General features: G+C 42.9%; 1 protein-coding gene across 2 annotated transcripts in view; it reads right to left on the bottom strand.

Annotated features, from left to right (window-relative positions):
* Positions 1-4,467: 4,467 nt before the first annotated feature.
* LOC118227463 (activating molecule in BECN1-regulated autophagy protein 1-like) overlaps positions 4,468-25,841 on the bottom strand; it is a 107,800-nt gene continuing 86,426 nt past the window's right edge. The window contains exons 16-19 of one of the 2 annotated variants that reach the window (XM_035417958.1): positions 24,140-24,247; positions 22,127-22,332; positions 14,785-14,931; positions 4,468-11,421 (exon numbers count right to left, since the gene is read on the bottom strand). In XM_035417958.1, coding sequence (XP_035273849.1) covers positions 10,757-11,421; positions 14,785-14,931; positions 22,127-22,332; positions 24,140-24,247 — 1,126 coding nt within the window. In that variant the 3' untranslated portion in view covers positions 4,468-10,756. The remainder of the gene's footprint in view (positions 11,422-14,784; positions 14,932-22,126; positions 22,333-24,139; positions 24,248-25,841) is intronic. The other variant, XM_035417959.1, reaches the window with a different exon arrangement.

The following is a 25,841-nucleotide window of genomic DNA, read 5'->3' as shown; positions in this document are numbered from 1 at the left end:
TTAGTGAAGGGAGTTCAAACTACAGTAAAAGGGTAGATAAAACATGTAATGGAAAACCCTGCCCTCCCCAATATCAGTGTGACTGTGATTTGTATCTTTATAGTATCTGGCAGAGTTGATATATGTTCGCTTAATGATATGAATATTCCTGAGATATATTAAAATGTTGGGTTTTTTTTTTTTTTTTTTTTTTTACATGTAAAGTAGTTGAAAATAACTATGTTTTTTTATAATTCAGGACACTGTATGAGGCAGTAGATATTATTGTAGCCTGAAGCAGTGTTAGGGAAGGTAATTTAGAAACCAATGCTGATACAGAAAGGTCTCGGGGGTTTTAATTAACAATGTATATTTTAATATGAACTCCAAGATAACATTCTAGGCCAATCAAATTTTTTATGGGAGTGGAGAGGAGACTTTTTTGACGGGAAAAAAACAAAATTAAAAATAAAATAAATATAAAAAAATATAAAAATGTATACACTATAAAGTCTTTAACTTTATAATACAGTGTATGTGCAAACAGAAAAGTGATAAAAGATGAGAGAGATAGGGTCTTTTTGTGAAAATATTAAACTGGGGTTAAACTGATTTATCTTAAAGCAGTAGAGCAGTGGTTGCCCACACAGATGTGGCACTGTACCAACTGATTTAATTTGCGGTTTTAACATCATTTGTGTCCGATGCATAGTACCGTTGGCAGTCTGTTTCTTATGGTTAGTGTACAATAACCTTAAATACAACACTTTAGACCCTAGTAACCAGGTGAGAAGAGTTAATCGTGTAATTAACTGCTTTAACTGATCAATTAAGTAAGAACAGAAGCCAACAGACCCTACGGCACTCTAAGATCTGGGCTGGCTGCCTCCGGAGGTCAGAAGGTCAAAATCCTGCCATGTGTTTCTTCTACCCATGAACTCAACCATCCATTCATACATCAATTATCTAACCCACTTATTCCTGGTCAGGGTCACTGGGGGGCTGGAGCCTATCCCAGCATGTATCCCAGAATACACCCTGGACAGGTCATAAAATCCACTGCAAGGAACACACACCATTTACTCATACCTACAGGCAATTAAGACTCTCCAATCAGCCTAAGCTGCAAGCCTTTGGAGGAAACCCACACGGACATAAGGAGAAAATGTGAACCTTGAACCCGGGACCTTCTTTCTGCACCACCGTGGCATCCAATTCAGACAGCTGATTTTGCTAATCAGTTCTACCTGAAGAATTGTGTTAATTAGCACAACTAGGTTATTGGAAAATAATACTGGGGAGGACTCATACTTTCTGAACGTTGATTTGCAACCTCTGATCCACTCAGTTCTGAATACTAGTAACCAACCTCAGGGGAAAGACCTCCATAGAACCCTGATAATTTATTCCTTGCAAAATTAAATTCAGTACATACTGTATAAAGATGTTATACTGTATAAAGATTTTGTTTGATTACAAATATTATTTCAATTGCGAGCCAAATTATTTTTCTATTGGTAAAATCAATCTTTCATTGCTTTGAGCCATACAAAAAGGAACTTACACATCACAACCCACATCCTACACTCAAATTAAGATGAGTGGCAGAGGACAGTGCAATCAATTCTAACAGTATTTGGAAATACGCTCCCAATTAAGAATACACGCGTCTAAACAATCCCTTCCTCACACTGCAGAATTAAGGCAAGCTTAGGATTTTATTTATTGATTTTTTATTAGGAATGTATGTGTCAAAAGAGCAATCGATTTCAGAGGTGTAAGCACACAGAAATGGTGTCACTTCTAAAAAAAGATCGGATTAAAAATGAGGCGAAGACTCGAGTGAGAGAGATACCAGCTAATTGTAGCCTCAGAGGGATTCTACCCTGGGCTGCAGCCAGGTAAGGCCCCCATACCTGTATCAGACCGTTTACTGCCATCCCAGGAGAGAAGCGAGTCCATGAGCAGTGACATATGCACTGCATGTTAAAGCTTTGCTACGGCGATGCCAACCATCGTCCTCTGTTTTTTCTGCATTTAATAAGAACTGCCATTTTGCTGTCAGGGACCCCAGTTGACTGGGCATGCAGGCAACGAATACAGGCATAGCTGAACAGAAAAAATGCTAGGTAGCCATGTCCTCATTTTCATCTCTGAAGCATTCGTGAGCAGATGTGCATTGGTTCTATGCCAAACTGGGGCAATACCCTCCCGAATAGATCATCAGGATCAGAGTCAGTGACATAAGCACACATATACTACACTGGTAGACTAACAGTTTAAGGCCCTGCTTGTATATCTACAAACCTACTTGTGTTCTATCTAAAGATGCAAATGAAATTTTTCATGCTTTTCTTTTATCCCCAGTTTGAAATCATCAGCTATGCCTCTCCAGTCACTACATCTACATGGAAAAGCTACATTACAGCTGAAGACCATGCACTTCTTTGTGAACACGCTATATTAAAACCTCACATACCATGTAGTACTACAGTAGAGACAGTACTGACTAAAGGAGAAGCTGATCTCTCACAGATTATAACTGTGCCTACCATGCCATTGGGGAGAACTAATGCAGTTCCAGCCTGAAGGATAGCAGCAGAGGTGGAAAATCCAGGTTCAAAAAGTCCTCCCCGGGTGTTTTGTTCCAGTTGCCTGGATTCGCTAATTAGCACAATTCTTCAGCCAGGAGAGAAATCAGCTGGCCGTGTTCATGGGTGGAATAAACACATGGCAGGGCTTTTACTCACGACCCCTAGGCTTTCCACCTCGAGGTAGGATCTGACTTATACCCATTGTCCTCTAACTAGGCTAATGGTTTTGTGCCACGGCAGATGCCTAGAGGGGGTATAGGGGCTAATAACATTGCAGAGGCGAGCCACACTTGGATGTCAGACTCACCTAGCTGCCCATTACCATTCCTAGTCACAGCCACAAAATTTAGCGCGATTTCGGGTGAAGACATTTCCAGGCTCCTGTAATCTAGGATTACGAGGAGTGTCCCCACCATGTTCACTCTGGTTCAGTCAACTTCCGCTTGTTTTGCTTAACCCAGGAACGTGTGCCTCCCAAAACTCTGTCCCCCCCTTCTGACAGACCAAGGAATGGAATGCAGCAAGGAATGGCATCTCAGACAGACAACGTCTTTGTTCATCTCCAGACTGAAATGAAAAAAAGAAAATAAAAGCTGAGTAGGTCATTGAAACCCCAACTCCCCAACCCCTCAGAGGAAACTCTTTATGCTGCCTTCTTGCCTCAAAAGCTTTTGAAATTTTCTAATCGGACACGCATTTGCTCACCAAATTCCTCAAGCTTTTAGCGGGAAAAGAGCTGTCACTGCTTCAAAGTGGATGCTAATGGCCACAACTGCTGTAGAAACAATCCCCTTTTCTTCCTTTAAACCCAGACAGGGGCCTGGCTGAATGTGACTGGGGCATTTGCTTACCAGTTTCTTGCAGTGAAGACTATGGACATGCAGGCTACATTTGAACAAAAACGTAGACCTTTCAGGGCTTTCAACATTGAAAGAATGCCTTTTTACTTGCCAACTACAAATTTTAACTTGGATAAAATATATTTTTATATTTGTTCCAAACATCACTCCTGTGCAGAAACAGGAGTAACTTTTAGAAAACATTAGTACTCATCAGTCAATTGAATTCACCTGATTTCAGGATAACGGTAGCAGAGGAAATAGAAGCTTAAGCTCAGAGACATATTACATGGCAAATTGAGTGTTGCGGCATGGAATAGCCTAGATGTAGGGCAGTGGTTCCCACTCTGTGGGTTGAGAAAAAGTGGTAGGCTGTCGGAAGGATTGAGGTTGCTTTGAATGTACAAAACAGGAATATCTTACTATGACTAGTACATTTTCTAGCATCGACACCATTAAAATTAAATACAGTATCTATTGCACATACTGCACTAGCTATAGCACACACAGTTCCTCATGTAAGTTAAACCTCTTTAAACATGTATTTGACTACTTATCAAGTTTTGACTACAAGTGTTAAGTCACATAAAATATTTGCTCATTAATTACATCATGAGCTCAGATGGTTTGGAAATCCCTGAGGTAGGAGCAGTTTAAATTCTTGACTTGTTTGTTCAGAATCTATCAAGTTAGGGACGTGTAGCTGGCGCCAGGCACATGAAAGTGTATCTGCTGCACTGTTTTGCAGGATTCCTTGATGATGCTAATGGATGAGTGTCTCAAGTTTGTCTCTGAGAAATGCGCCCTCTTCTCTGTGGCACCAGCTGAAAAGCACTCCAAACCAAAAAAAAAAAAAACATCCTCCCATGAGTGCAATTAGCTATTCCGTTTCAAATCAAAATGCACGCTAACCAATAATTATTACAGATTGTTACGAAAGCACTGGAGAAAAGTGCCCTTGTAAAACGCCCGAGAACTGCCGGAACTTCCGCAAGCCATTTCCTTCAAGCAGATGTAGGACACACTGTCGCAGAATAAGCAGACGGATACCTCTTTTCAAGTTTCCTTTTTTATTATTTATTTTCATTATCTTTGGTGTTCCCACAGCACTTAGTTGCACTTTGACTATTATTCTCCATTTTGCTTCTAAAATATAGATACAAAAACCCTTAAATCACATTGTTTCCTACAAAAAAGACACTTCCTTGTTAACTACACATACAGTCAGCAGATAACATGCAGACAAGGGAGAGAAAGATACCAGGTACATGAAACCTGCTCTGCACAAAAAAAAAAAACAAAACAAAAAAAAGCCCCCTTGGAGGGTTACAAAATGCATGTAAAGGAACAGCTGAAGGACGGTGCAATGAATCTCGTCTTTCTACTGCATTTTCAAGAAACAAAGATTACATTTTCCGAGACAGCCTATGTAAGCAAAGTTGTGCAGTTAACCTGTTGAATATTCGTAAGCATATACCATGTTTCATTGTCATGATAAAAAGTGGTTAGCAGAGCCTAGTGCTGAAATCCTTATATTCAAGTTAAGTGTTGTGCAAATCCAATTACATATTGAGTTATTAAAATAAAATGAAAAATTAAAATTTGCATATCCCATTCCGTAGGGCGGAGCAGATAGAAAAACCGGATGAGAGAATGTGTATGTGTAATATACAAAGATATGAAATCTGATGGAAAGCAAACCAGCAAATATAAAACAATTAACCAAGACTATGTAGGTAGTGTACGGCATATACTGCAACAGATGAACAGTGAAAATGAACCACTGATGAGTGTGCTACATATCTGACAAGCTGCAAGTGTGGCAGTATATCTACCCTCTTTAATTCAACACAATGGTTTAGCTTAACTCAATTCAAAGGAGAAACAATCACTCCCAACGAGCTCCATTTCTTCCTGATCACAAGATGACATTCCACCATAAAACCAAAAGCAACAATGCTGAAAAATAACAAATCAGGTTCAAACTCCACATAATGAACCAAAAACCACTTCAAGGCATTTCTGTACATGGTGATTGGTGACACACAAACAAAAAAAACCTTAAAAACTGGCTAAAAGAGTAAAATTAAACTTAATGAGTGAAAAACCCCTATCAGCATTTACTAAACTTTTGGTTGGAACACTGAGGAGTTCCATTACATTTGGGTTGTGAAGAAATTGAGGGGAAAAAATTCTTGATTGTGTATACTTTGATTTGAATCTGTCGAATTGAGCAATGCTGTACAGGACCTGACAAGTGTCGGTCCCGCAAGTTTGCCTTCATGACAAAGGGATGTAAACATTTTCTTGATGTACAGTCAGAGGTATACTTTTTCAGGGACCATACAAAAAAAATGGAGGGAAAAAAAAACTAAAAAACATTTAAGGCTTGGAAGGCTAATGTGTTCAGAAGAAAACACAACACTGAAAACAAAAACTCATTCTGGTCATGAGTCAATCGGAAAACAGTGATGAGAAAGTATCTTGTCGATCAAGTCAGATTTCACAACAGAAAGACCAGTGATGACGCAGAAGCTGTGAGATGCCCTATGTTATGTTTTTAGACTGGTTCAGACTTGCGCATATACAGTAGCAAATTGATGGTGGAGTGTTCAAACAAGATTAGGTGACAACTTGCAACTTATGAATGCATTTTTCCTCTTTTAAAATGCACCTGCTCCACTGTCTACTTCTTCCAGCAGTCTGAGGCCAAAAACCTAAGTACTGTACTACACGAAAGGAGAAGAGTCCTTCCCGCAATGGCCTTAATGTCAGATGCATACAAGCCCACAAGGCCTGCATCCTTAAATAATTAGCACACTTTCTGAATTAATTTTAACCAGTGGAGGAAACCACTGATAATGACCTGCAAAATCACGCCATTCCCAGAGGAACAAAAAAAAAAACAAAACAAAACACACAAATGTATACTTTACACACCAAAAGACAAGGTTTGAAATTAGCAGTGATATTCCGACCTCCCACCGTTTGGATGACTTCAGTAAAAGACAAGAAAGCAACTGAAATTTCCAAAACAAACAAAAACAAAACCGTGGTTACCGTTGCAGTGTTCAAGTAATTCGATAACCATGTATGCATTGGCTGTATATTACATATATTACATAAGGACTGAACCATGAATCCACCTTTCCTCAACTCAACTTTTAACACGTTAGTTTATTTACAACTCACATATAAGTGTGTGTGTGTGCGTATGTGTGCGTGTGCGCGCGGGCGCGTGTGTAAAAAGGATCTAATCCGCATTCAGTCTGCACGATCCTTAAAGCAAGTGGGTTCGACACGCCTTTTCCCGATTGTCCGTTACTCAAGCACACCGACTACAGAACTCAGCGAAGCCTCTTCGTTTCAAAATATAAAAAACTCCAAAACACGAAGAAAAAAGAAAAAACGACAAACAACAAAAATCACTGCTAATTGTCAAACCACTTATATACAAGATTAAATCCTTTTGTGGCTGTGTGAAGCATACATTCAACTTCAAATAAAGGCCCGGTTAGCAATCGCTATGGAAACATAGCAGAACTATATGTCCACAAGAGCCCGGATAACCCAGCTCCGTTAGCAGGTCAGTCATGTCCGCTATGTACCATCCTCAAGGCACAAAACAAGTTGTCTGAGGCATGCATTTTTCTTTTGTTTTATTCTTTGTATACTTTCTGCCACTGCTGCCTGTTAAAAAAAAAAAAAAGTTGTCATGGCAACAACGTTTCCTCAGTGACACGGACCCTTTTCATTCAAAGGTGTAAAATTCAGGCACGATTAAAAATAATGGCCTGAGGTGTCCAACCTTGATTGACGGATAGCTCCACCGGTATTTCACCTGGACTGACTCGGCACTTCAGAAACACAAATGATCTGCACAGTAACTTTGCTTGGATGGACTACCCCTCTCACTATACACTGCCACCTGATTACAAGAACTGCTGTAAACTACACCATCATGGTTCAAACTAAATCCAGCAAAAAAAAAAACAAAAAAAAAAAACTAAATAATAAAAATAATGGCTATCGCAAGATTCTGAACATATTTTGTTTTCAAGTTTGGGTTTTGTTGAATTGTGTCAGATGATGGGAATACTGAAACATAGCACCCCAGATGCAGGCATGATGCAAATAAAAGGAAATTAATTCGTTCCACACTGTCCCAGTTTTATCTTTAGTATGACAGTTTCATTAGGATCATTGGTCACCAGCCCACATCTGGGTGCACACACATACAGTGCTTATTCCCAGGCCAGCATGGTACATTCTTGTAAGTGAAGTCTATCAACTTCTCTTCAAGAAAGAAAACAAAATCATAAAGTACAATTTGAATTAAAATTAACCAACATTACTGTCTGGTATCATAAAACTGCCACGGATTGTGAGACAGATTTCTTCTGTGTGCTGTGTGTGTGTGTGTGTGTGTGTGTGTGTGTGAGATCTGCATTATGTACAGAGATGTACCCATTTGTCTCAGGGGAAGACTAGAGATGGACAAAAAAAGGGGGGGATTTAACAGGATCGACAACAAAAACACAGACGATCTACCATTAAAAACAATAGCCAGAGTGCTTTAAAGAAGTCCAGTTAATCAAGTAAAGCCAGGGGGAACATTCCAAAAAAAAGTGTAATGCTTCTTACAAGCCACCCACTCGCCACATTTTTCAGTTTTTTTTTTTTTTTTTGTTGTAACTTTTCCTACTCTTCCGTGAGCGTAACTGCGGCTTCCAGTCATGCAGTTAATAACTTGCTGAGCTCTGCCTAGAAGAGTCCTCCACTGCCCACATACCAACCCATTCGAAACGGTTCCTTCATTCTGTTTTCCAAACAAAGATACTCAAAACAGATGGTACAGTGACATGGTTGTCTGTTACTTTCTCATATCTCACAATAAATAGCATTTAAAAAAACAAAAAAAAAAACAAAAAAAAAAATAAACCTTGCAAAAACAAATCATACTAATGTGTATGGTTATATAAAAATTGGCTTCTGTTGGATAGCTAAAGCATACCATTTTTTTTCCCACTTTGTTTATATTATATGCCACTGTTTTGAGTGCATTTTCTGGTTTTCAGACGTATTGTGTCTAGAGCATCACATTTGTTCTTAAAAAGGACAACGGAGGGTGTACTTCAAGTCTACGGGCCTGGCTGGCGAGATAAGGCAGAGGGGTCTGACCACACCATCGGGGGAAGGGGGGGCGCTGCTGTTGGTTGCTAGAGCTCTGGGGAACGGGACCCCCTCTATAGCCGAGTAGCCGAGAGCTAAATTTCCTCAGACACACGACTGAAATGTAAGCCGAGCTCTGGACGCGGCCTGGCCAGAGACGCTAGCCAGACAGTGCCGGAGACCAGGCTTTGATCTGCAGCTCGGTAGGTAGGCCGGGCAGTGACGGACTGCATAAAAACAGGGACTGAGAAATTCAAGTTTCTTCTTTCGACCTACGGTTCAGCAGGGACTCGCTTTGTTCTGTGATCAGCATATTCAGTGGACGGCCATTATTCACATTCACAGCCTTTTTTTTTCCGCCCCGGGTCAAACTAGCCGACAGCAGCATCGATGCAGAGCCGTCTGAACCGATGCTACATTAGCCCGCTGTCAGTCCCCCCTGCGCGCGCGCGAACACACACACACACACACATACACACGTGCTCTTCTACAGAGCGTCTGAGCGCTGCTTTTTGCTGGAGCTGGGACTTGGCTGAAGGCCTCGACAGAGGCCCCCCGTTTGCTTTGTGAACGCTCCCTACCTCCCCCAGTGCTCTTAAGGCTTTAAGAGTTTCCCTAACCCTCAAACCTGCTGTCAAGTCTTTGGGGTGGGGTGGCGGGGGCAGGGTGGGGGTTTTGTCAACCGTCAAGTTTCACTGAATTCTAGTGGTAACGACCTCGGGTCGTAAGAGATCAAGTTTTTCTGTTGAGGACCAGTGGCTGGCGCAGATCGGATTCCACATCCGGACGTTTACAGTACATCGAAGGGGGGGGAGGGGACGGTCCTGACGCTAACCCTCACCACTGGTCCACTGGTCCAAAACTGCTAGTGCAACAAGACAGGAAGGATGGTGCTTATCAGAGTGAACCTCCGTCCTTAAGGACTACGGCACGCTTGTCTTTTTTTTTCTTTTTTTTTTTCCTTTTTTTATTTTAAAAACTATGATACCTTTGCAAGGTGTGTTTCCGACCTATACTGTACGTTCCATCAGCAAAACACGACATTTCAATATTTATAGTGCTCCCTTGTTAATTGTTAGATGCAGCATTACAGAAAACATGCTTTTACAGGTACTTCTGTTATCAGAGTAATGGAAAATGTTCGATCTTTTTGATTTTCAACAGCATTTTTTTTTCTTTTTTCGTTTCGCACTTCAAGGAATGTGGCCACGGTAGCTTTAATCTGCCGCAACAAAACATTGCAAGAACCAGACGTGCAATTTATTCTGGGGATGAAAATGGAAGAAGCTGCAAGAAGGGACCAAGGTATGTCGTCCTCATCATGAGAACCTTGGCTTAGCTCTTGCTGTTTCCAGCGGGAAAGCAGCAAACCATTAGTCAACTGTATCAATGCGTTATATAACAAGAGTGCGCCAACAGCATTTTTTTTTTCTTTTTTCTTCTTCTTTTTTTTTTCTTTTTACAGCTAAGAAACATTTGACCTCACAGCTGCTGGGCTGGTAATGTTATGCCTTTTTTTTTGTAATTTTTTTTTAAAGAGACTGCATTTAATCACATGGCACTGACTGCTGTAGACCTCTGTAAAACGTCTACATTTCTTAAGAGACCGTAAGGTGTTGCTATCATGTAGTTACATGGCACTTCGGACGCACTAACCTTTGCTTTCCAGGCCTACGTGGATTAGAAGGATTGCAAACCCAGCTCAGGTGCCCTAGTAGTAAAATAATTCAAGTACAACTCTTTGACATGGAATGATCATAGTACTAGGTTCTCTTTCTCGACTGGGTCTGAGCAAAACTCTTAAGTGCAATGTAAATAAATGGACACCACCCCAGGACCTGAATAAATACCATAGCTTTAGAAAAACATCAGTAACAGAAGAAGAGGAAGGGATGGGGTCGGGCTTTGCGTGTTTTTTTTTTTTTCATGGGTTAGTGTGGTGGGCACAGGCAGGGGAGGGGGAGCCCCAAGAAATATCAGCACCTATACTCGAGCAAGTAAGGCTGAGGGTGGAGCGGACGCCACCGGGTCAGATCGAACAGAAACCGCCCCTGTGTCTGTAACACTGTCTCTGACGCAGGTCTCCAGTGCCCACTGGCTGCCCACGCCTCTAAGCTGCCCACTGGCCACGGGCCCGTGTGCGCCTCAGCAGCTGGATGCCAGGGCGCCAATCTACCTGCTGTAAGGGTCGCCCAGCTGGTCACCGCCGCCGCCGAGGCCGCCATTGTTATTGTTGTTGGTGTTGACGGAAGGGGAGGAGTCGGGGGAGAAGGAAGAGGAGGAGGAAGAGGAGGAGGAGGAAGGCGAGGAGGAGCCCAAGCGGCCGCTCTCAAACACGTCGTCTATGTCCATGGGCGCGGCGAGCTCCGCCCCGGGCCCCACGCGGGGGGCGAAGTCGGGGGGGAACTGCAGGGCCGCCACCGCCGCCGCACCGGCGCGCTCGGGGGGGCCGGGCAGCCCGTCGGTCAGCCGCAGCGCGGGGGCCAGGATGCGGGTGTGGCCGCGGACGTGTTCACCGGGGGTGCGGGCGGCGGCGCCGGAGAAGCGGTAAGAGGTGGAGGGGCCGGGCGGGGAGGCGGGGGGGTCGTCGTCGTTGTCGTCGTTGTTGTTGCGCGGCCCGCCGTTGCCCCGGGGGCCCCGGGCCCCGCCCTGGTCCGCCCCGGTCTGCGAGCCGCGGTGGATGCGGTGGCTCACCACGATGTTGTTGCCGAAGCCGCCCATGGAGGCCATGGTGGTGCTCTGCTCCCGCTGCACCACGGCCGTCATCCCGCCTTCGGCGATCAGCCGGCGGATCCGCGACAGGGCGTCCTCGCTGGAGCCGTACTCGGAGGCCTCCCCTGGGGGGCGAGGGGGGAGAGAATGAAACCACCTCTCAGCCAGCGAGAGCGCCTGCAGGGAGACTCACACAACCAAGTCTTACCTCTGCTGGCCTCTGCTTCAGTGAAAAACAAGCCTGGATAAAAGGCTCTTAAACACACAATCGCATCAAACAATTAGCTCTTTTCTCTCCACATTTTACAGTCTGCTGATTTTAGACCTCACACACACACACACACACACACACACAGGCATGCACGTACACAGAAAAATTACCAGAGAACGGTTTCATAGGACCCTGGTGCTTGTTCCACTTAAGTTCACGACCGTATGTTTTCCGCCTTTTCTCCTTCCCCTTTCTATCTTAATATCAATATATAGCGGGTCAGCTAATAAAGTTTTATAAGTTCCCAGGATTCACTGCTCCTTTCCTTGCAGACTGTGAATGCCAGACACCAATATCATCTTTAATGCAGGGAATAATACCACAGCTGTCCGCTGGAATTTCTGGAACCATTATTTCTGTAGATTAATTGAAGGGAACAGAAAGGGCAATTAAAATGGCCTAATTGGAAACCACAGACAAATTTGACAGCCTTCCAAGGGGGAACACACAATCCAGCAATTAAGAGAACAACTCATATTCTGCCAAACATAAAATATAGTAACTCCTTTACTGTTAGTGTTAATAACACAAGAAAGCCAACGCTGAAATCAAGCCATTTGTCTAACGTCCATAGCCTTCCACAGCATACATCGGGCTGGGCTTTTATACAACTTGGTGCTTCAGGAATAATTTGAATTGCTCTAAAGAACAATTACATTACATTTCAGTCTGCATACGCTTTTATCCAAAGCGACGTACAATAAGTGCATACCGAAGGTAATTGGAACAACTACAGGACACAAGTCTGATAAGATACAATTCTCATTAATTCTCAGTTGTCCATAGCCACGAACATTAAATCTACTTCACGCAGAAAGTATAGGCTAAGTCAGTAAAGTTATGGCAAGTGTAACTAGAAGTGAGGCATGATAAAGATAAGATAAAGACCTACAACATCAAGATGATCGTCCAAGTGTAACACAAAAGTGCAAGATGGTAAATGGTAAATGGACTGCATTTACATAGCGCTTTTATCCAAAGCGCTTTACAATTGATGCCTCTCATTCGCCAGAGCAGTTAGGAGTTAGGTGCCTTGCTCAAGGACACTTCGACACGCCCAGGGCGGGGTTTGAACTGGCAACCCTCCGACTGCCAGACAATCGGTCTTACCTCCTGAGCTATGTCGCCATGAAAGTCTACCCTGTCTACCATGTCTACCAGTCTACCATGAAAGTGCTAGAAGATCAAGATACATGTAATATACAAGTGATCCAAGATGGGAGTAACCCTGCGAAGGAGTAGTGTCAGAGTAAGTAAGGTACAGTCTGAAGAGACGCGTCTTCAGACGCTTCATTTTAGGTGCTAAATAATTAACCCATCGTTGTCTGCTAAATAAATGATATGGTTTGACTTCATTACATAGATGTAGATTGATCCACTGGTATATATTCATTTATAAAACAATAATTGGTCTATTTCCTACCTCAGCAGTCTACTGATTATAAATACGCATAGTAATCACCACCGCTCCAGTGATGTGATACTCTTTCAAGTCCCTTATCCATATACTCAGTTTGGAAAGCTGGGTTCCAGATATTTTGCACCTAACAGTTCGAACAATCTTCAAAAAAATCTTAAACTTGACAAATTTCTTTCAATTCCTGACTTCATGTAATGTATGACTCTGTGACTGAAATATGCTCCTGTTTTTAACCTCTGCACTGCTTGTAATTACTGTTACACTCCTGTCTCTTTCTTCATTTAATGTTTGTAACTTGTCTGTCTAACTTAGTCTCGTGTGACTTAGTGTTTTATGTCAGGTCCCCCTTGCAAAACAGATTTTTATCTCTATGGGGTTTTTCCTGGTTAAATAAAGGTCAAATAAAATAATATAAAATAAAATGGGGAGTTTGGCGTGTAGACTCAGGTTGAATTATGTCCTGTATGTAGGTGGGAGTTGTCCTGCTGGCTCTAGAGTAGGCCAAAGTCAGGACTGATCCTGGCAGTGCCCGCTAACCAGTTAGTTTACAGTTCATGAAGGAGCCAGCCAAAGGTGAGTATGGCAAAGTCCAAAGAAAGTTGAGCTTTTTTTGTGCAAAATCTACTCTGTGCCTCCTTGAAGACCCCAAGCAGCCAAGCAGCTAATCTATGAGAAAATTATGGTTGTTTACGATGTACTAATCCGATCCGCTCGGATGCGCAAGATCTATTCATACATCGGCAGGGGAAGGTAGGGGGTGGGAGAGTTTACAGGATGTAATCCTTCAAGTAATAAGGTCCTGTGGTTAATACAAGGGTTTGTTATTAATGTGATTAATAATAAAAATGAAAAAAAGAAAAAAAAACCCTCCCAGTTCAAGCACAGGATGCCAGGGGGGAGAAAGCTATATCAGTTGGCCCAATAGTTATTACATTATTAAGAAAAAGGCGCTTGTTGGCGAATCGATCGGCAAGACAAGACAGGTCGTAATGGGGGTTACTCCTGTACAACACAGCTACACGCCACAAATTTAGCAGAATGTGATGCTGTATGGAGAAACCATGGGCTCTGGAGGAAGCCTAAGGACACAGCGGCCAAAACAGAATTAAAGCGGACAGATATGATTACCCCAAGCACCGACAGGTAATATCAGGTACATGTCAAGTCCTCCCACTACAGTACCTACATTATTTAACTGGCAGGTCTTGGGAAGTGGAGATTGAGCTCTTCAGAACCTAGAGTTGCAGAGCCCAGAGCCAACATGGCTGCCCCCTAATTGGAACTTCCCGCTACCCTACCTGTGAAGGCCTACACCGGTGCTTACAGCATTATGATATAACCGTCCTCTGAATGTCTGACTGTCTGTATATCATGCGGTAAAAAATTGGGAAAAAAAAAAATAAAAGCTATAAAAGAATTGAGCTGCCAAACACGACCAAAGACTTGAGCTGCAGAACAATCTATTAATTCATCCATTCCACCTCTGAAAACAAAAAAACAGTGTGTGGGAAACTGTGAACAAAAGCTCTTTTTGGCAGTTCAACTCATCGGGAAAAGCAAAACAAAACGTTCTTTTTTCTATCGACCGCGTCACTTCATGAGACGCAGGACCACGGTTGCCTTCGGAACAGAAAAGTGCACTTAAGGATGTCACTCACGGGAGGTGATATCGGCACTATGGTCGGGATCAGAAAGTGTGCTTGTTTCAGAAGGACATGAAGAAGCGAGGGACCTACTGTGCAGTTTAGATTCATTTCCTCTCTGAGGAATCACGGAAAGGAAGCTCGGGGGTATTACCAGTGCCGGCGGTGCTGGTGCCGGCCTCCGTGGAGGTCTCGGCAGGCCTGCCGTCCTGGGGCTGGGCGCGGGGGGGCGTCTCGGGTCTCCTCTCCGCACCGCTGCCGCCGCCGCTGCTTGTGGAGGGGGTCTCCAGGTCTCCCGGGACTGGGGGGAAAGGAGGAAAGGGTTCTGATGAGTCAGTAGAAAGACCGTTTGTCTGTCTGTTCAAAGCTACTTACGGACCTGGCAGGTGGAAAGCTCACAAAATGGAAGTGTTTGATGAGACACATCATTTAAGAGGCAGAGTTGCTTACAAACTGAGATAAACGCCAATGAGTACGGCGAATACTCTTAAAACAGATGGAAACAACACTACAAATGAGGTCTGAGCTAGGCTAGTGCTTACAATTCCTTCTCCGTCAACTAACTTATAAAAATAAAACCGCCTGCTATGATTTAGGGGTGTTATCTCCCTCTCTGGCAAAGAAGTGCTTTGGTTCTCAGGTGGTTACCAATTTATCTATTACCCACATATGATATGATGCTATTGTACAGATGAAAGACATCTCAAATTGGTTTCAAGCATTTAATGATAACTACCTGGAAAATAGCTGCTTACTCTGTAATACTGAGGGCCTGTGGAATGCCTATTATACATACAGGCAAGAATGGTTTACTTGCTGCGTACAGAATTTAAGACGTGCTAAAGGGTTCCACACTTACGTACAATGAACAAGAGCACTGCCAACAGAAGACTTAATGACAAATGCTAAAGATCAGAGGAATACCCCCCTCCGAAAAAAAATCTAAATTTGTTCATTTCCTCAAGGGTTCATGTGTATTACAGGGCCCTTCAATTTGAGTTAACATTTTTATGTGCCATTTCATCCACACCAAGAGTTCCCAAAGTTCCCTGAAGGAAAACAAACTTTTAACAAGACTGCTAATTAATCAGGGAGTCATACAAGCTGAATCCTGGATGGATATCTTCCCAGACGCGTGTGTGAGTGTGTGTGCGTGCGCGCATGTGTGTGTCTGCTTGGCTCACTGCGGACAACTCCTGGCAGTGATCATTAATGAACGCGTTCGTGACATCTCTTTGTTGCACTTGACGAGCTCGTTTGAAAGGAAAGACAAAAACAGTTATCGAGTCATTCCATTAGCGTGCGTAAATGTGTTCATCCACAGAGCTGAAATGCAAACGCGTCTGCCCTTTTCTGGGATGCGTGCCTGTAGATGTGTACATATAATCGTCTGATCGATGCACTGAGGGGAGACCACATCACGCGTGTCCTCCGCGGCAGCGTTGAGGCGGAGATGAGAGCGGCGGCTGGCTGCCGGTCCTCATGATGAGCACGGATTTCGCACGGTGCCAGTAACAGATAGCGCTGGAGAGGCAGAGATTCGCGCACGCGAGAGAGAGAGAGAGAGAGAGAGAAAGGCATGAAGCGGCCAAAACAAAGCCACGCAAAGCACCTGGGCCTGTGGAGCACCCTTTCCAACACCAATAATCCTTCAGCAAATATACTTTTATCCAGCAATGTATGCTCATCTGTGAGCATACACAAACATATACAATTTCATACAAACATACGTTATTTTATGCAAAACTGGGCCATTATAAAGCGCTATGCTCATGCAGATTTTTGACAAAACATCGTAAGTGCATTTGCATGCTTGTGCATTTTTAAATGACCGTCTGTGACAGTATGCATAAAAACTGGACTGAAGGTGGTCATGTGGCAGTGTTCGCTGAGCTGTCCTTGCATCCTCTCCTACGCCCACACAGCAACCTCACTTTTTCGTCCAGACAGCTGTGAAATAACTTGCATTTCAATAATTTGCACTCAAGGGTTAAACGCTTAGCAGTTGAGACAATGGCGAGATTAACTGGATGAGGTGTCAGGCATCGGTCACAGAGGGATTTGAGCAATCTCTCACTCCTGATGCTTCCCATTCACCCCCCGCCCAACCCCATTTACAAGAGGTTAATGAGAACATTTCTGAGTTCTCACAGAGCAGTCAACACACCATCAAGTCCTTTTAAATCAACTGATGATTTTTAAATAAATAGAAATATGTGAGGTCACTGGATGAGGCAAATTCACTCCTGATGAATTTGATGTTTGTTTTACTTTCCAAAAATGTAAAGTACTATTAGAAAAATCGTATTAGAAAACTTTGGATGCTGTCAACAATGGACCACTAGCTATAACTTGCTTCCTCTGAGATATAGAACTGCACAGTGCATGTCAAAAACACAACTGCCGTAGCCAAGCTTCCAATTTGGAGATGCAACTCCAAAGAATAACACAGCGGCTCTCAGCTTTTTTAAATAGGGGAAATGTGTGTAAACGATGATATATCCGACAGTGGTATGATTTACTTGTCAGGTAGTGCAAGCTAATGTACAATATGTCTGTAGGTTTTAATCTATAATTATATTTGTTATTTAGTAGATTAATATTTGGTTATTTGGCTCTGCACAAATGTGTAATAAGTTTGAACGTGGAGGCAGGACAGAGCTATACGATATTAACTGAATTTACAGGTATTCGCCAGCCTGTGCTCATGTTACACTATAAAATAAGATTTTTTTTTTTGTTTTAGAAAGTAGTGCCATGCAAAAATATGGGAACCTGGAAATTATTATTTCACCATCAATGCTCATAATCCAAGCTGATATTCAAGAGAAAAATGTTTCAAACAAATTTATTTCTGATAAAACCCACAGGAGAATGGAAAGGTCAGAACAAATCCATTTTAAACGTAAGACATTGAACAACCTGTGTCATTTGCAAACTGAACTTGAAAACAATATTTCTACTTTGCATCTAAAACAACATTACCCATCAAGGACCAAACCAATTCCCCTCTGAATGGACCCGCAATGGTTATAAAAACCTCCTTTTAGTCCTAAACAAATCTGAAAAAGACAAAGTGAGCCAATAAGATAAAACAACAAAAAAAGTAATATAATTCAAAAAATAATTCAGCATCAATCCTTTTGAATATTCATGAGTTCATTAAATGCAACCAAGAGTCAAATCAACAACTGGTGGGCGTAGAGGAAAAAGTTCCTGAACAATATATTTGTTTACCCAGGCTAATGATATGCCACCATCTGACCCTGAACAATTTGCCAAGCTGTGCTGATGTTCCAGCAGGTTTTGTGGAGGAGAACACAGCGCAACACTTTAAAAATACTCTTTCATCATGTTAAGGCAGTTCTTCTGTAAAAAAAAAAAAAAAAAAACTATTAAACCATGCTTTTCTGCAGAGATCCGTCAAGCAGTGGGAGGCTGTTAAATCACCTTAATATGAGAAAAAGCTAAAGTGTTATTGCACTGGCCTTTGTCCTCCTGAATGGCAATTGCACAAATATAGCCCAGTACTCCCTGACACCAGGTGAGAAGTTCCTGCCAAAAGCGGAACCCTTATTTGCGTATTGGGGCGAAAGGTTGTCCTTTCTGGGGTCTCATAAAGACAGAAGTAATTTGCCTAATAATTCAGCAATGGCAAGAAATGGCTTTACCACGCGGTGAGGTGCACACGTTCACAGGTATTACAAATGAAAATTAGGCCATCCCCGGCGGGACACAGGACAGCGCTCCTTCGGCTCGTTAAGCGTTTCTGCCGTTAAGCGAAGCCTCGTGTTCCGCAGTGCTCTCTCAGGCTGAGGTACCTGGGCCCAAGGACACTGAGCTGTCCACCTGAGAACACCGCCAGACTTAACGGTGGCCAATCGAGAAAGTGTCTTTCTGCTTCAACGAAGTGTTTCATTTTCTCGCAATGCAGGTTTGGCTCGCTGCAATTTGTGCTTTTAACATTCTCCCTCCCGTGTTCAGTAAAAAAAAAAAGAGTCTATAGTACCATTTAGGAATCCAATCGATCAGAATTTCAGCTCAGCATGCAACCAATTTTGGATGACCAAGATGTATATTTTACAAACTACAACCAAATAAACAGACGCTGGAAACAAAGCTGAAACTAAAGCCTTTATATGCAGTAGACTGCATGCGTTTATGAAACCCGGGACATCTCCTGTGTTAATGTGCAACAGGTGCACTGAATGCTAAAGTGAAAAATGTAGTAAAAAGTTAAGAAAGAAAAGGTATATTTCTGGTTGATAAAGACCAAAGTAACACTTCAGACATAAATTTCAGTGAACTGTCTGCAAATTTCAACAGTTGTATAGCCAATTCCAGGATGAAAAGTTTGTTATGAAATAATAATCAAGTTCTTGGAATTACTTGTGCCTTTAGAACATTTCAATCAGAATACAACATAATGACACCAGCACAATTAACAAAGATAATTATGGCCTGGCCTCGAATCAACTCCAGAGGAGGATCTCCATCACCTGGGACACATGTCATTGGGTTCAAAAAACAGGAAAATAAAGACTGAAACTTCCAGGGAACTTTAAACATGATCCTTAATAAACTGATATACAAACTGACACAGGATAATGTATACAGGAATAAATGGCCCTGGGTTAAATGACTTTCAGACCAGGCTTGCGTTACAGTTCAGTTCATGAAGCCAACCCCATTTCTTTTCAGAGGGACTGCCACAAGTCCTTTATGGACTGCAGCCTCATCAACATAAGCCTGCACGGAAAGCTCACACTTTTACACAACTGGGATCAGGACTCTGATGGCACAGGCTCCCAAGGGGGATCAGTGACCGAGGAGGCTTTTCTGTCCATTACATTTAATCCCCCTTCATCCCTCATCCTGTCCCCAACTTCTTGTTATTAGCCTCCAACAGCGCCACATACGCTAGTAGCCCCTTCAGAAATCCCTACAGGACCCGTAGTCCGTGCAATCGCAAGTAATGAGGTCACTTTACAGCAACGACCCATCTAATTATTTACTGTAATCGACTGTACAATGTTATCACTATCAATTACTGGCAGGCGGAGGCCACAAGGTGTATCTGAAAATAACAATTCTCTGGGAAAAAAAGAACGAGTGGATTTCCCTTATCCAATTTCAACACTAGCCGCTGAAGCACAGAGCACAATCTTAACCCATCGACTGCAAAAGGGGTGTATGACCAAGTCTTGGGTGGATATCAAATTTTGATGGACTACAATATAGTATTCAGCTTAAGTGGTGATGGGCGTCGGCAGTTGGGTGGCTCATTCTATTTAAAACACTGGGTTTCTGTGCGTGGTGCACCCCGCAGTCTGGTTACGAATCCTGACCGTGCTGCTGAAGCCATGCTGGGCAGCGCATAATTAGCGACGGTAGGTTCATTTCAGAAGGTCTGTATCAGTCTCACTGCGTAAGACCAGCTCCTCTGGGTGATCTTGCACTAGCAGTCTGCCTACGGTAATCAATGAATGGCAGCAGTGGGCAGCGTATACTTCAAAGGAGAGTGCAAGTGCGTCTACCCTCTCCACAGCTGCCGGAGGATTTAGCAGCGACTGGCTTGCAAAGGAAAGTCGCCATTTCAGATTGGGAGAAGAAATCGGGGTCAGAAATTGGTTTTAAAAAAGTCATAATGGAATGGAAGCACGCTGAACTCTGCTCCAAAGTACATGTCAAACATCACGTCCAGGTGTGTGAGCTGCCATTTGAACCTTTGCACTCACAAGGGCAAATTAAACCAACGTGTGAAAATGTCAGTCCTCTGAAGAAGAAAATGGGAAGCCATTCTGCACGGGCATAATTTTTTAAAAAGAATTTAAATCCCAACAGGACCGCAGAGAAACCGAACGGTTCAATAACGGTTTAATGAAAGGAATACTTCAAGTGGTGGATCGACGAACAGCACATAAGACTATCAGGGTAATGACTACTCGGTTCACAGGAGTGATGGCCAATTTACACCTTTCATTTGTTTCAATAAGTATAAATGAGCCCAGGGATTTGGAAACCACCACCCTGCTGGTGCTATTCCTTAAGTTTTACTTGAACCCACGATAGACCCATTTAGACATGAAGGCAAACAGCAGATCTGAATTGCTCTTCCCTAGGTGCTATTTGGTAGCCTGTGAAAAGCCTCTAAAACCTACATGGTTGTATGCTAATGGTACAGTCTCCCCTACAGGAGCCGTATGCACCTATTTAAAGCACTGAATTCATTTCAAGGCCTGTAGAGGGCTATCACAGCAGGTTGGAGACAAATAGGCCTACCAGTTAACCGGACAGATACTATCATCACTACCCCCAATATACATTAAATGCATTATGAATATTAGATGCACAATACATAAATTCCATCATTGATCTTTGACTGACAATACTGGCCAGTAGTGATATCAATGCATCCCTTCTTGTACATTCTAGCTCAAATGCAACCTGAATCCACTCTTTCATTTTCAAGGAAGAAGTAAATGAGCAAAGGTATCAACTTACTTAGGAAGGCAGTATTTAAATTTTATTTGTATAACAAAACATTTCCAGTTGTTGACTTTTTAAGCAGAGCGTGGGTCTAGAGAACTGCTGAGTCTTTGTACGGCTTTTCTTGTGTTTGCCTGGTAAAGAATTATAAATTAAAAATAGGTAATGAATAAAGCAGGTTCAGATGACTATGATTATGGTTACTTTAGGGGCATTTTGTCTTGATTTACTTTATCAGCAGCACATAAAATGCATCACCACTCTGACAAATGTACACATGTCTTATCTGCCCATCATAAGCCATAGATTCGGGAAGTTCTGTTGTAAGCTATTATTTCCCGATACTGATACGACCCCAATATTTTGCATCCTCAGGACGTTTGGTGCATAAATAAACTATCTAATAAATACAACCCCTTAATTAATTGAACAAGACATTTTAGAGAGCTGACAAGATTGAGACTGTATTCAAAATTCGGGACAGACTGAGGTTTTACTGTCATGCTTTTCAAGAAAATAGAATACTGTATCACTGCATTGGCCAGAATTCTCTAAAAATAAACTGAATGACTGTACTGTGTAATGTGAATACCCCGAATATCCTTTCAAAAAAAGTCCAGTGTTTTCCAGGTATGAAAAAAGCATGACCATAACAGGAATATCCCATTAAAGACCGGTGTCTTCCATGAAAATAACAACGCGCATGTAAGCATAACGTGAAGCAAGCCAATTGTCTGCCACAAAAACAGTGTGAAATTGAAAATAAATAACGTGACATGTAATATGCGTATTTTGAGAAAAATAATCTCAGTACTGAGAAACGCTTCTTTCCTTTTTTTTAAGGCACCGTTATAACTCCATCTGCTTTTCTCATGGACTGCAACAATTCCAAGAAATCCTATCTGCTACATCACTGAAGCAGGAGCAAATGGGGGAAAAGTAGTAGTCTTCTCAGTTTTTTTGAAAATGATTTAGCACTTCGCCAAGGCCAGGGGAGAAGCTCCTACCGTGGGTGGCGGCCTGAGAGGTGCTGGGCTCCTGCAGATCCCTGTCCGTCTGCGTCTCCGCGTTCTGCAGCTGCAGGATGGGCGTCTGCGTACCCTGTGACGTCACCGAGGGGGCGGGGTGACGGGGCTGAAGACCAATCGCGTTCATCAGGCCCATGTCCCTGTCAGACCTCCAGTTTGCCCTGCTCGTCCTTGCGTACAGGAGACAGAACATAGGGAAAACCACAGGGGCATGTTTAATATAGCTAAATGTTTAACAGTCACTTTAGTCTTCCAGTTTCTTAAAGTGGCAGTAATACACAGCTGGAAAGCCTGTCATTTAACTACATTCTAAAATTTTATCTCACATAACGAATTTCATAAGGCTTAAACACACTAACAGAAAAAGTCTCTCATGGCTCAAAAAACTGATTTGACCATTTTAAAAACGGAAACAAAAATGAAATGAGCAGATGCCCTGTAGCACAAAAACTTTCACTTTAATCTTTCATCAACAAAACCAGCAGTCTTTCCTATTGGAAATCCACTGGCAAAAATAATTCAACTGCACAACAGGCTATTGATATTGAGAACTAAAAATATAGTTTAACCTGTAATAGATTATATAGTTAATCTATAAAGACAGGTCAGGACTGAAACAAAATCACAATTATACAGGGGCTTTGCTGGTTCCAACAACTGTATACAAGCATTTGGTTACCAGCTAGTGGGGACATTGCAAAACAAATGCTGAGGGGTTCTTTTACATTTAATTTAACAGGATTTCAAAAGAACTGCAATGAAGACAAACAGCTTCCTTGTTCCTTCTTAATTAAATGCACATGCAAACAGTTTGTGCCATGTCAAGCACAGGAACATTAATATTTATGATTCAGTTCTCTGTACATAGCATTGAATGCTGTCACTGCTCAGCATTGACTGATGGGTTTCAGCAATGCCAATAATGCCCAGGAGACAATCAAGTTTCTGTCCTCCATCATTAAAAATAAGGCCTTGTCGAAGACGGGTCAAACGTCTTAATTACAATGAGACCGGTCACTGAGCAGAGCAGTGTGGTCAATTAAGTTCACATCAGGGATTGAAATATTGAACGCCGTCCATGTGACAAATGGTACAAGTGTGTGAAGGACAATGTACTACAAGAGGGGTAGTGTGTGGAGAGCACTGTGCTGTAATAGGGGTACAGTGTGTGTAGGGCACTGTGATGTAAGAGGGGTACAGTGTGTGTAGTGCACTGTGCTGTAATAGGGGTACAGTGTGTGCAGTGCACTGTGCTGTAATAGGGGTACAGTGTGTGCAGTGCACTGTGCTGTACTAGGGGTACAGTGTGTGTAGTGCACTGTGCTGTAATAGGGGTACAGTGTGTGTAGTGCACTGTGCTGTAATAGGGGTACAGTGTGTGTAGTGCACTGTGCGGTAATAGGGGTACAGTGTGTGTAGTGCACTGTGCTGTAATAGGGGTACAGTGTGTGCAGTGCACTGTGCTGTAATAGGGGTACAGTGTGTGCAGTGCACTGTGCTGTAATAGGGGTACAGTGTGTGCAGTGCACTGTGCGGTAATAGGGGTACAGTGCGTGTAGTGCACTGTGCTGTAATAGGGGTACAGTGTGTGCAGTGCACTGTGCTGTAATAGGGGTACAGTGTGTGCAGTGCACTGTGCTGTACTAGGGGTACAGTGTGTGTAGTGCACTGTGCTGTAATAGGGGTACAGTGTGTGTAGTGCACTGTGCTGTAATAGGGGTACAGTGTGTGTAGTGCACTGTGCTGTAATAGGGGTACAGTGTGTGCAGTGCACTGTGCTGTAATAGGGGTACAGTGTGTGTAGTGCACTGTGCTGTAATAGGGGTACAGTGTGTGTAGTGCACTGTGCTGTAATAGGGGTACAGTGTGTGCAGTGCACTGTGCTGTAATAGGGGTACAGTGTGTGTAGTGCACTGTGCTGTAATAGGGGTATAGTGTGTGCAGTGCACTGGGCTTAAAAAGTGAGGTACTGTGCTGGATGGTTCTTCTCACCCGTGTCGCTCAGCCCCTCTGGCACTGCTGGTGCTGTTGCTGTTGTTGACGCTAAACATGGGCTCTGCGCTGTGGTCGGCAGGACCGTCTCCGTCTGACCGGGAGTCCCTGTGAACACAGACACCACCGGTTCATCAGCGACACCTTTCATTTCTCCCCTTACCTACACGCAGAAACCTAAACGTTCCATATTTTCGCGTTATCGCTGCATGTTATTCAGAGAGAGAGCTCCGTGGGGCACGTTATAACGAGCACAGTCACGTCAACCTTCAAAACAACAGCCAGCCGGCCGCCAATTAAAAATAAATGACTCGCGCATGTATTATTCTGAGCCGTGCACATCAGCGGACAAAGGTGAGACGCCGCCGCGGACGGCAGTTTTTCCGCTGTGGAGTTAATTGATATTCCGCTAACTGCTGCGCTACCGCTTCACAAAACTCAGTGGCGGCAGTGAGCCGGGGACCGTTGCTCCCGAAAATGACACGCGCTGCTCTTCTCCGAGCGGCAGAGCGCAGATAACACGGTCTCTCCCCTCCCGCTCTCACCCCCGCAAAATACAGCCATCAATTTGCAGCTGGATAATGTAGCTGGAAGATTGATTATTCTGAGAAATCGCACAAAGCCAGACATCTCTTCCTTCCCTTCGCTCATCAGAGAAAGGAAGAATATTGAAGCGGGGGGGGGGGGGGGGGCATGCGCCGACCATTCAAATTTGCCTCTCGCCGAAATCAGAACACATCCCAAATACCATTAATCCATCACCATCACGGAACATTCCACAAAGTCAGCAGCTAACAAGGCCCGTCAGTTGTCGGAGCTGGTTTCTTCCTCTAAGCGGCCATCTATCAAAATAATAAAAACGGAGAAAATTCAGAATATTAAAAGAATGAGAAATGGGTTCTGCTTACTCCGTTCTGCGTGACTGAAGTGATTTCTTTACTGTTGGCAGAGATGGCGGCTGCCAGCTCCAGGTAAAGCCATTTTGTTTTTGTTTATTTACTGCATATTGTCTCCAAAAGAAAAGAGGACACTTGTTTTATAAAAGGAAAATTGGAAAGAGAGCGTTGTTTGTTTTGTTTTGTGCTGCTGTAGCTCAACACAGAGGAAGCTGCCACAGCGGTGTCATTTTCGCGACGAGCAGCGCAGATTTCTTTGCTTTCAAATTTGATATTACGTACCGTCGAGCCAAAATATTTGCGCCTGCTCCTATTCATGATAGCCTCACAGAACTTATTCTTCTTCTGAATCTCTCCCTCTGACAAGCAGTCAGAGAAAAAACACAGAATCCATTACGGTCTTGTGAATCTCTCTTCACAGTCAGGTAAGATTATAAGGCCCAGTGTGACTTACTTTCTTCTACGGCAGTGCACATAACAATAGTATGTTAATCCAACTGAATAATATGACAATAAAACAGAATCTGTCTCCCCACATAGCCATCTACAGTACTAATACAATACTGTGCAATACAGGATCCAAATTTACAAATACAATAACATATTTTCCATCAGGAATAATAATTTTACAATACAAATTATCCCAACCTTTTGTATTCCATTAAAAAAACACATTTATGTATACACAAAATAAACACTTTTTTCAAAGACAACTGAAATTAGTACTGTGTTTAAGTACATTTGCAGAGATGTCTTTTCAACCAATGCAGCCAGGCAGCAATGAATACATTTTAAATACATTTTTA

This window comes from Anguilla anguilla, chromosome 5 (genome assembly GCF_013347855.1).
Source record: "Anguilla anguilla isolate fAngAng1 chromosome 5, fAngAng1.pri, whole genome shotgun sequence".
In the NCBI taxonomy this organism is placed as follows: Eukaryota; Metazoa; Chordata; class Actinopteri; order Anguilliformes; family Anguillidae; genus Anguilla; species Anguilla anguilla.
The sequence above is the reverse complement of the archived record's forward strand: the minus strand, read 5'-3'. Positions and strand labels throughout refer to the sequence as shown.